The sequence below is a fragment of the Pyxicephalus adspersus genome, chromosome 6, assembly GCF_032062135.1.
Source record: "Pyxicephalus adspersus chromosome 6, UCB_Pads_2.0, whole genome shotgun sequence".
NCBI lineage: Eukaryota > Metazoa > Chordata > Amphibia > Anura > Pyxicephalidae > Pyxicephalus > Pyxicephalus adspersus.
Window position 1 is genome coordinate 96,485,608 of NC_092863.1, and position 11,291 is coordinate 96,496,898.

Genomic DNA, 11,291 nt, shown 5'->3' on the forward strand with positions numbered 1-11,291 from the left:
TACAGTATGTCCTGTCATATTTTTTTGAGTGTCACAGAATCCCTCTTCTATTGTTCAAGGGTACGGGATATGACAGAGCATGTAAAACATTGCTGAAATACATGTATACCTGTCAATTCCAAATTTCTCCGATAATTATTCATAGCATGAGCTATTGATTGACATTTGTCTCTCATTGTGTATTTACAGTGATCACTTCACCAGAATTGCACAAACATGGGGAGATCTGGGTCGTTCCTAATACTGATCATGTCTGTACACGGTTCTTTTTTGTGTAAGTATCATACATTAACTTTTGTACTGTACAGTATTTATTCCTCCCACAGTAAATTGTGCTGTGTATTTCATATTTCAAACACTGTACACTGTGCTGTACACTATATATGTCACACAGCTCCACCCTATACAGTACGCTGTACACTGTACTCTTCACTGCTTGTCTGTGTACACTGTGCTGTACATTTTATACCCAACATTGTCCATCTGTATACTGTAAGAACCATATACTTCACACTGATCCAGTCTGTATGCGCTGTACAATCTGCATTTTATATGGCTCCACTCTATACCACTCTACTCTGCACAGTGTGATGTACAATAAATACCCCACACTGCTCTAGCTTGTGCATTTTGTGCTGTACAATCTACATTTCACCTGCTGTACATAATTTTACTCTGTACACTATATTGTATATTTAATACTCCAATTTTTTCTAGTTTGTACACATTGTGCTGTACAATTTGGACTTTACATGGCTCCACTCCAAACTTTACTTCACTCTACTCTGTACACTGTGCTGTACATCATATACTCCACACTGCTCCATTTTGTTCATGCTGTGCTGTACTGTCTAATTTTCATGTCTGCACTCTTTTGCTCTATACCCTGTGCTGTACAAATATATTCTCCACGTTGCTCCACTTAGTACACAATATTCAACACTGCTCAATACATATATGAATGTCATATAGTCCATAGCTTACATTCCAATAAGCTTACTGCAATCAGTAAAGAACATGTATACATTCTAAGGCCATTGCTAAGCAGAAGCAAAATATTCAGGTAAATAGTTGATGAATTCCTCACAAACCAATGTAAGACATACAAATTCAAGAAAACAATGGTAGATCAGCCTATGTTCAAACCCCCAGAGCTTCCTGTCACAATACTAAGCACCCTCTGGTACACATTTAAAGCAGAACTTACCTGGTAAACTAACCGGTCTCTGTTCCATTGAAGGGCACCACCATCTTCTTCTTTTCAGTTTCATAAGACTATCCTGGCCTTCTTGATTGGCCAGGCAGGGATGACTTCTCTCCCAGTTCATTTATTCCCATTTATGTTCAGTTCAGTTTTTTTGGCAGACACCCAGAGCAGTCAGGCAGGTAGGAGAGATTATTGCAAAAGTAATATCGCCTGTCCCTTTTCTATAATTATTAACTGCCTGATAGTTAAATTCTTTAGTGGAAATTTAGTTCCGTTTTAAGATACTTCACTGTCAGTCTCTTGCTGATCACAATCACACACTGTATAGACAGTGCTCCTTCACTTGAAATAATAAGGTTAGGTTTTCAAGCCAGATCTTCTTGAGAAAATCTCTTGGACCACTGGACAACTCTTGGAGCTGTTTTCCTATAGGAGAACTCTGGCTTCACTCTGACTCTCTGAGCCTGATGCATTAAAGCTCTCCAAGGATGGAGGCAATAGACTATCATGGGAGTGTCAATTAGCAAATGTTTTCAAACCTGGACCAGATCCTTTACAGGTTTGTTGGATCAACCAGGTTCTTCCATGAGAGTCTATCTTCTCCAGTCTTGGAGAGCTTTAATAAATCAGACTATTTTATTTGTGCTTAGTATACCTGTTCCCAGAGACCACAAAACTTCTTGTACATGTTCTTATCATCTCTCGTCTGGACTACTGTAACCTCCCCCTCTCTGGTATTCCACTAACCCGACTCTCCCCTCTACAATCTATTATGAATGCTGCAGCCAGACTCATCCATCCTTCCCTCCGCTCCTCTTCCGCTGCATCTCTTTGCAGTTCTCTCCATTGGCTTCCATTTCACCTTAGAATCAAATTCAAGCTTCTGTGTTTTGCCTTTAAATCCCTCCACAGTTCTTGTCCCAGTTACCTTTCAGACCTGATAGACCCCTAGCCGCTCTCTCCACTTCTCCGATGACCTACTAATGACTTCCTCACTCATAACCTCATCACACGCACGGCTCCAAGACTTTTCTAGAGCTGCCCTGACTCCCCGTCCTTTTCGGCTTGCTCCTACTTTTTGCCTATTTAAAAGAGCACTCAAAACCCATTTTTTCAAACTTGCCTACCAATCTTCTTCTGTCCTTTGAAACTGTCACTACTTCCCACCACTCTTTATCTCCCATCCTATTGTGTGTTGATTCCCCCACCTATTAGATTGTAAGCTCTACGGGGCAGGGTCCTCTCCTCCAGTGTCACTGTCTGTATTTGTTTGTCATTTGCAACCCCTATTTAATGTTCAGCTCTGAGTAATATGTTGGCGCTATATAAATCCTGTTTAATAATAATAATAGTAATAATAATAATAGTGGGTTTCTAGTATCTAAAACCAAATCAGAAAATGTTCTGTATGGGATTTGAGCCTGGAGTTATGGAGTACTGCGTATTCAACTCAAAAGGTAAAAGATTTTAAATAATTCTTTTCTCTCTTTTTTAAGCTATGAAGATGGTCAAGTAGGAGATACAAGCATCAACACACAAGAGCCAAGTAGCTGTAAGGAGATTCTTCGAGTCATCGGTAACCAAACAGCTACTGGATAAAATTCAGCACTCGTTGAATGTGGGGGCTTCATCAGTATCAAAGCTGGACTTTGAACTGACGTATATTAGGATTATATTTATTATTACTCTTTATTGCTATAACACACGGATGTACAAATTTCAAAATAATCCTTTTTGTTTCCTATTTTAAACATTTGACCGTTACGAGGCTTATCTTCTGGTACAACAAAATCATTTCATATGAAATTATATAATATACTGTGGTTTCTACAAGACAGTCAAACATAAATCAGAGGCAGTAACTGGATTTGTGATAATAAGTTTTCTTAGTTCTTCATTTATGTCAAACAGTTCTAATTTCTACTAAGAATAGCTATGGGTTTTCCTTGCAATAAACAAACCGAAATGTTTTATTGATTTTATGATGAATTTAATTGGAATATAATATTATTATTGTAATATGTGAAGTGCTTCTTTGGAAGTCAGGTTCAAATGTTCACCATAAGTACTGTAGATAGAATTTGCTAAACTTTTATTTGGTTTCAGACGGTATTATATATTGAACGGCAGATCTCTGAAATGGGTGTTTTGGGGTATTTTGTAAGGGCGTCGTTATTTTGACGTCTACATACTGGCATCTACATTTTACATTTCCTTTGCTTGTACCATTATTAATTTTTGGCTTTCCATGCATTTACTTGCAAGAGGAATGAACATGGAATGTCTGTGGAGTACTTTTCAAATAAGCATATATTTTTATTTTTTTATTGCAGTGTTTACCTAAGATGATTTTTCATGTCATATCCAAGTTTTAACAAGACTCTTCCCCCACTAGAGGGGACAAACACTCAGTTTGCCATTATTATGCCTTCTTAAAGTACAGCTGTAGCCTCACATCAATGTTGCAAGACTTAATCATGAGTGTATCTGCAATTGCAGATTCCCCTTAGTCTTCCTGTAAAGTCCTACAGTCTTGCCAGTGAAGTCCATCAGCCTTTTCTGGAGTGGGGATGGCTACAATGCTGAACTGCTCTAGAATTCAAAGCAGAGTTGTCACTGTAGGTTGTGCTTGCACTACAGTGGAATAAGACGATCCAAGGGGATGGGGCTTTCTGCAACGTCACTGCTGATTTCTGATTTACATGTCTGTAGCTTGTCAATTAACTTTACTATTGTAGTAAAAGCCCACTTAAATCTGACCAACTTCCTATAGCTACCTATACATTGATTTTCAAACTGCCAATGAAAATTTCTAGATCTCAATAAGCCCATAAGGTGGTCCAAATAAAGCCAAGAGGATTCCATTAAAACTATTCTTAATAAAGCTTTCTTAGAACACTTAGAAGGTATCTATCTATCTTATTCTGTCATAAAACCCAAGTATAAGGTGCATATTCACCCCTTAATAGGAATTTAATAGGAAAATAATAGGATCTGTTGAAAGATAATAGGATCTGTAGATACCTTCTACAAAACTGCCAATAAGAAAGTATAACCCAGCAAGACCATAAGCTGGGCCAAAAGAAAACAATAAGATGTCTGTTGAACTAAAGCAGTTCATATCAGAGCTTTCTTTGGACACGGATTATTAACGTGTGTTATTCTAATATAGAACCTGAGTTTTATCAAGGAGTGAGACCTGTAGATATTTTCTGCAAAACTGCCAATAACAAACCCATGAGATGGGCCAAAAGAAACTAAGAAGGCTTCAATGACCTACTGGAGTGTATATTAAAGTTTCAAGGTATCTACAGATATCTTATTCTATCATAAAACCCAGGTAATATATATTTTCACCCCTTTTTTTACTGAGCTTTATGAAGGAGTGAGACCTGTAGATACCTTCTGCAAAACTGCCTATAAGAAAATATAACCCAGCAAGCCCATGAAGAGAGTCAAAGGAAACCAAGAAGCTTCTTTTGAAGTAAAGCAGTTCATATTAGAACTTTCTTAGAAGCAAGGTATTAACATGTCCTGTTCTATAATAAAGCCAAGGATTAGGGTACATGTTCACTCCTTTGTTACTGAGCTTCATGAAGGAATGCGATATGTAGATATTTTCTGTAATACTGCCAATGAGAATGTATGGCCCAACAAACCCATGTGGTGGGCCAAAAGAAACTAAGAAGGCTTCAATGACCTACTTCAGTGTATATTAACATTTTCTTAGAATACAAGGTATCTAAGTCCATCACAAAACCTAAACATTTTCACCCTATTCCTTAATAGCGTTATGAAAGAATGAGACCTGCTGATGCCTTCTATAAAACTGCCACTGACAAAGTACAACCCAGCAAGCCTGTAAGGTGGGCCAAGGGAAATCAAGAAGCCTCTGTTCAAGTAAAGCAGTTCATATTAGAGCTTCTTAGAACACAAGGTAATTACATGTCTTATTCTATCATAAAAAAACAAAAATAATGTACATAATCACCCTATATTACTATTGAAAGAATGAGACCTGTAGATACCCTCTGCAAAACTGCCAGCAAGCCCATAAGCTGGGCTAAAGGAAACCAAGAGGCCTACACCAAGCTACAGCAGTCCGTATTACTGCTGTTATAAAGTTTCACCCGCTATTACTAAGCTTTATGAAAGAATTGGAACCTTAAATACTCCAATACTGCCAATGAAAAAGTGTGACCCTCCAGATCCGTGATGAGACCCAAAAAAAAACCAAGGAGCCTCCACTGAGCAATTGCAATGCATATTACCTTTTTTTTAGAATACAAGGTATCTACGTGTCTTATTCTAAAAACCCAAAGATAAGATACATTTCACCCCCTTAATACTGAGCTTTATGATGATGGCATGAGACCTTTGAATACCTTCTATAAAACTGCCAATAAGAAAGTATAGCCCAGCAACCCCGTAAAGCAGACCAAAAGAAAGTGAGAAGGTTCCTCTGAGCTTCTGCAGTGTATGTGAGGGTTTTCATAGAACACAAGTTATCTACATGTCTTATTGTATCACAAAACTAAGCCGTATATTAACCCCCCTATTTCTGAGCTTGAATGAGACCTAAAGTAAAACACTGTAAAACACTGAATGGGCTTTACTTTTGCAGATCGATATTCTTTTATTGAGAGATGGAGATTACCAGAATTATTATGTGGTAATCTGCTTGTTTTGCACTTCCGTTGGTGTTTGGCATTTTAAAAATGGAGAACCCAATGAGATACAGTGGGGCTCAGTGGAGTTTGATTTAAACACCTTGATCACCATTTTTTAATTTTTAGCTATAGTCCTGGTATATGTCCACTAGGGTCCATTACTGCTACATTTCTGGTGATCACTCCACACAATGTACATTTATGGATGACACTTTGAGAAATCAATCACTGACTGCTATCATTTATCAAAAAAAAAGATTTTTCCTTTTTGGCATTAGGAGAAATAATTTCTGTAGAACTGAACTATATAGTATTGGTATACTTGGATGGAATATAGGTATTGTATAAAGGTTGCTACATTGTATTACTTGGTGACAAATCACCCTCACAATTGACATAGCACCACAATTCTTTCTCCTCTCCTTTGATCTGGAAAGGGATGTTTTAGCAACTAGTTGATGATTATTTCTCTTCTATACGGCCAAGGGATTAGTATTTTATCCACAAAGGCTAGGACTTGGTAAAAGTATGGTGGCACATCCAATATCGCCAAGAATACAAAACATACAAACAAATGTTGTTACCGATTTTAAAGGGATCTTTCATCAACGGACATTCACAAACATTTTCATAAAACCCTAATTTATTTAAATATTAAAACATATGTGTACCAAATTCCTTGGACATACATGGCATACATTACATCATGAGTCTTTCTACAATAAAGTAAATAATGATCAACTGAAGGAATCATGGTCATGGAGTTTTCTTATAGGCAAGAGCATCTACAAAGAGTTTGGGTGTTATAGTAATCCAGACAGGAGATGCCTTGTACACGCTCTTATCATCTCTCGTCTGGACTACTGTAACCTCCTCCTCTCTGGTATTCCACTAACCCGACTCTCTCCTCTACAATCTATTATGAATGCTGCAGCCAGACTCATCCATCCTTCCCTCCGCTCCTCTTCTGCTGCTTCTCTTTGTAGTTCTCTTCATTGGCTTCCATTTCACCTGGGAATCAAACTCAAGCTCCTGTGCTTTGCCTTCAAATCCCTCCACAGTTCTTGTCCCACTTACCTTTCTGACCTGATAGAAGAATACACCCCAGCCGCTCTCTCTCTGGTCATCCTCCAATGACCTACTAATGACTTCCTCAATCATAACCTCATCACACGCACGGCTCCAAGACTTTTCTAGAGCTGCCCCGACTCTCTGGAATGGTCTTCCTTTTCCTATTCAAATTGCTCTTTCTGTTCAATTAAAAGAGGTCTTAAAACCCATCCTAAATTATGTTGAATATATGAATCATCCTGGTGTATTTTGAGAATTGCTGCATTTGTGCATGCCAATGAAGAATTAATAACATTCATGCATGTAAAAGTTTACTGGTCAGACCTTGAACAGGTCATTGGGCGATAATGATATTTTCCTATATAGCTGACTCCTGTTCCAATTATCCCATTAAAGAACACTGCCAATTGTCCTCTGTGAACTTCATTTATCATTGTGATCTCATATAAGGGCCAGACATTTTGCAAAACCGCAAAAAAAAAATAAATAGAAAAAAAGCTGATTACTTTTATGTACACGGTTGTTAATGTTCCAAGCAGCAGCTATAGTTTAGGCTTTGTAGCCACCTCTCCACAGACATCGAGTTCATTCATAAGCGGTTTTCATTTTCCTTTTTTATAAAATTGTCCACAAAGACTGAAACAGCACAAATAATGTCAATGGATTCTTCCATACAAACCGCCTTTGTGAAGGGCTAACTGCAAAAAACAAAAAAAACGCAAATTATAACAAATTAAACAAGTATCAAATTCCAAGCTCACCAATAAAAAAATATGGCGTCCTACTTTATATAGAGACTGGATCAAACACTGGATTTTTAAAGCCTAACTCCAGCCAAAAAGCAAACCCACAGGGCTCGTTCTCACACATGTGTTGTATTAAAGCATGTCGTTTTCATGCATTGGTGCTCTGGGTGGCCTATTATTTTTAATGGCACCCCAACCATCTTTCCAGTGCACTTTAGCACAAGTGGTAATGTACACAACACAGTGTGGTGCATTGGGCTACACATCCAAACTAATGGGCTGCCAAATGCAACACACAGCACCATGAGCACATTTTGAAAAATCTGCAGCACATAGTGAAAATAAAGTCTTGGTGGGGTTTTTCATGCTCACTGTGTCCCTATTGGGGAGACTTTCAAACACTTGCAACAGGACATGATGAGGACATTTCTCCAACAAAGACATGGCAATATATATATATATATATATATATATACTGTATATATCAGATTTTTTATGGTAACCCTTTGGATCCTGTCTAGGTGATAAATGACACATAGGACAGGAAGCAAAGTACAATTTCCCTAAAATGGGATACAGACAGTATTTTAAACCCAACAGAAGGTCAGGTCCTTCCCACTTAGTCACCTTTCACACCTGCAGTGGAAAACCAAGCAGTTAGCTGCTCCCTAGCAAGATGCCGCTATGAGCCAAGGAGGAGCAAAGATGGAGGTTGTTATGTAGTTCTTCTCCCTAGAAGGTAAAGCATCCACACATCTGGAAGTGACCCCCTCTATGAACTATGCCACAATTATGCCAAACCTGTGCATAAACTGCTTCCCAACTGCTCCCATTCCAAATGGGAACAGCTTGGAGCTTAGTTCAGTTGCTGCAGTCACCCACAGTTAAACAGATATTCATCCACATGATTTTATATCTTATAATGGTCTAATAAAGGGTGTTCTTGACTATTATTACATAGGGGAACCCTTGAAATATTTTCAAGGTACCCCTACTATAATACCTATATCCACAGCTCACAATACACTAGCGTGGCAGTCAACTAGAAGATTGCTTCTTATATTGCCGATCTTTGGCAACAATGCCACCCTTACACATCGCCAAAAATATCATTGGAGTCACCTGATCTGACCTGGGAGGCACAAATTGCTCATTGCTCAAGAAACACCTAGCAATAGAGAACTTCCCATTGGTACACAGTGAGCACTACAAATAGTTTTGGCTACAGTTAGGCTTTCAGTGCAGTTTAATAGCATCAGATACATATGTTTGTATAACAAGGATAAACATGGCAATATTACCATTGCAAGAAGAATGTAAAATATGGTGGAGAATTGACACAAATGTATTACCGCCAACCTATAATATTGATGCCACAAGTAGATCACAATATGTTAAACCTAGATCTGTAACTAGTAAATTCTCTCTCCAGTCCTAATAGCCATGTATGATAATGGTCTGCTCTAAAAGTATTTTATGGCAATTCATTTAAGTATTCCAGACTTTTGATACATGTATTTTTCTGATTCAGACTCTTTGCTGATACTGTATCATAGCAGTTTTAATTTTATAGTTATTGGTACAATAAGTGAACCTGTTAAACAAAGCTAAGCTTATACATTTCCTTTTCAAGTTGTTAAAATGACAAACTGTGTGCTTACGGTCAAATGTAACACATTTGTAACCTTTTTTTGTACTATAAAAACGGTATTCTCTTCTCCTTGTTTTGTTATATTCAGGGATGGAGGGTGAATGGGAATAAAATTGAAGATTTGAAAAGAAAGGGGACTTCTCATTGTTTCTTGTGTGTGGTATAAGTGACATGAGAAGTGTGAACTGGGCCATGAGTGTTGTAACTAAAGGTGGGGAGCTACGGGATCAATGTGTTTTATTTCATAGATCTAGAAACTTTGCCTTCTATTCCTTTATGTAGGAGCCCGTCCAATGACTTCAACTCAAAGCTAGGATCAGCTAATCCCACCCCATGTACAGGAGAATCACACAGTGATCTTGCTATGGGTGAAAGAACAATCAATCAATCAAGAGAAATCTGGATTCCATGTATCCTCGTGGGCCATGGAGTTCTGCTTAATAGTTTGGTTGGAATTTAACCGGGCACTATAGGAGAGCCTTCTTTAAGAGACCAACATATCTACAGGTGTTATTCCAAAATAAATCCTAGAATTAAGGGGAATATTCCTCATTTTGGGATAGCAGGTCGTTTCATGCAAATCATTTTTTTATGTCCCATGTAATGGCTTCTTATCTTTAACATGACATAGCCAGCTGGTGTAGGCCCCAGCTGACCACTACTATAATTGTGGCACTTCACCTTGACCACAGAAGTAATGGGGGCATTGCACTGGCCCCCAGTATATTTGTGGCACTTCACCTTGACCACCAACACAAAAGGGTTCTTCCTGGCTGATCTGCAATATAAGGAAGCGATTCCCCACACTGACTATCAATGTAATGGAGGCATTGCCTTTCCATTCCCATTCTCTGAGACCTGGAAACTATTTTCGGGATTCTTTCATGATAACAAGGTTGAGAAAGGGCTTTGTAGAATATTCATTAAAGCAGGCACAGAAGTTTCTTTTGGTTTTACATTGTACAGGGTTGAGATGCACGATTGTAAGCTTACAAGTTATTTTGTTTCTGATTGGACGTGGGCAGTGGATATAAAAGTGTACTAAGCCTTGTTAAAATGCCATACCCTGTGTGAAGCATGGTTGTGGCAGTATCATGGTTTGGGGTTGCTTTTCTTCAGCTGGAACTAGAACTTTCCTCAAGGCGGAGGGAGTTATGAACAGGTCCTAGTATCAGTCACTTCTGGCCCAAAACCTTCAGGTGTGTGCTACAAAGCTGAAGATGAAGAACATCACCTTTCAGCACGACAATGACTCCAAGCATACATCCAAATCAATAAAAAAATGGCTTTACTAGAAGAAAATAAAGTTTTGGATTGGCCCAGCCAGAGCCCAGACGTAAATCCAATAGAAAATCTGTGGGGTGACCCGAAGATGGCTGTGAATAAAATATGCCCCTGCAAACTGACAGATTTGGAGCATTTTGCAAGGAAGAACGGATAAATATTGCCAAGTCAAGATGAGTCATGCTGGTAGACTCCAACCCAAGAAGACTGAATGTTGTATTTAAATCAAAAGTATTAGATCACGGTGTGCACACTTCTGCAACCAGCTTATCATACTTCTTCCATTTTCTGTATTTTTCCCCTAAGAGATTTTTTTATTTTTCAATAAACTGTACAGGTTATAGGTTACATTAAAGGTGGGAAAAGTTTTTAAATGATTTATTGAGGCCTCGTTTTTATACATCCCAAAAACCTGGCATTTTAACGGCTACGTACACTTTTTATATCCATTGTATCCAATGTTTTGCTAAATATTGATTGTAGGTACAGGCCATGTTTATTGAGTAAATCTTATCAGGTAGATCTAAGTTGTCCTGATGTCCACTCATCCTCATCCAATCAGAATGTCAGAATGTCATACATGTGTTCATACAAAGTTTCCTAAATACGACCGGATTGGTTGGCCAATTGGAACTCTTATTGTGCATCTGTACAACTCCTAA

At 38.3% G+C, this 11,291-nt stretch overlaps 1 protein-coding gene across 1 annotated transcript in view; it reads left to right on the top strand.

Moving 5' to 3' along the window:
- PARP8 (poly(ADP-ribose) polymerase family member 8) overlaps positions 1-9,477 on the top strand; it is a 139,833-nt gene extending 130,356 nt beyond the window's left edge. The window contains exons 25-26 of the mRNA XM_072416682.1: positions 190-274; positions 2,704-9,477. Coding sequence (XP_072272783.1) covers positions 190-274; positions 2,704-2,806 — 188 coding nt within the window. The 3' untranslated portion in view covers positions 2,807-9,477. The remainder of the gene's footprint in view (positions 1-189; positions 275-2,703) is intronic.
- Positions 9,478-11,291: the final 1,814 nt, after the last annotated feature.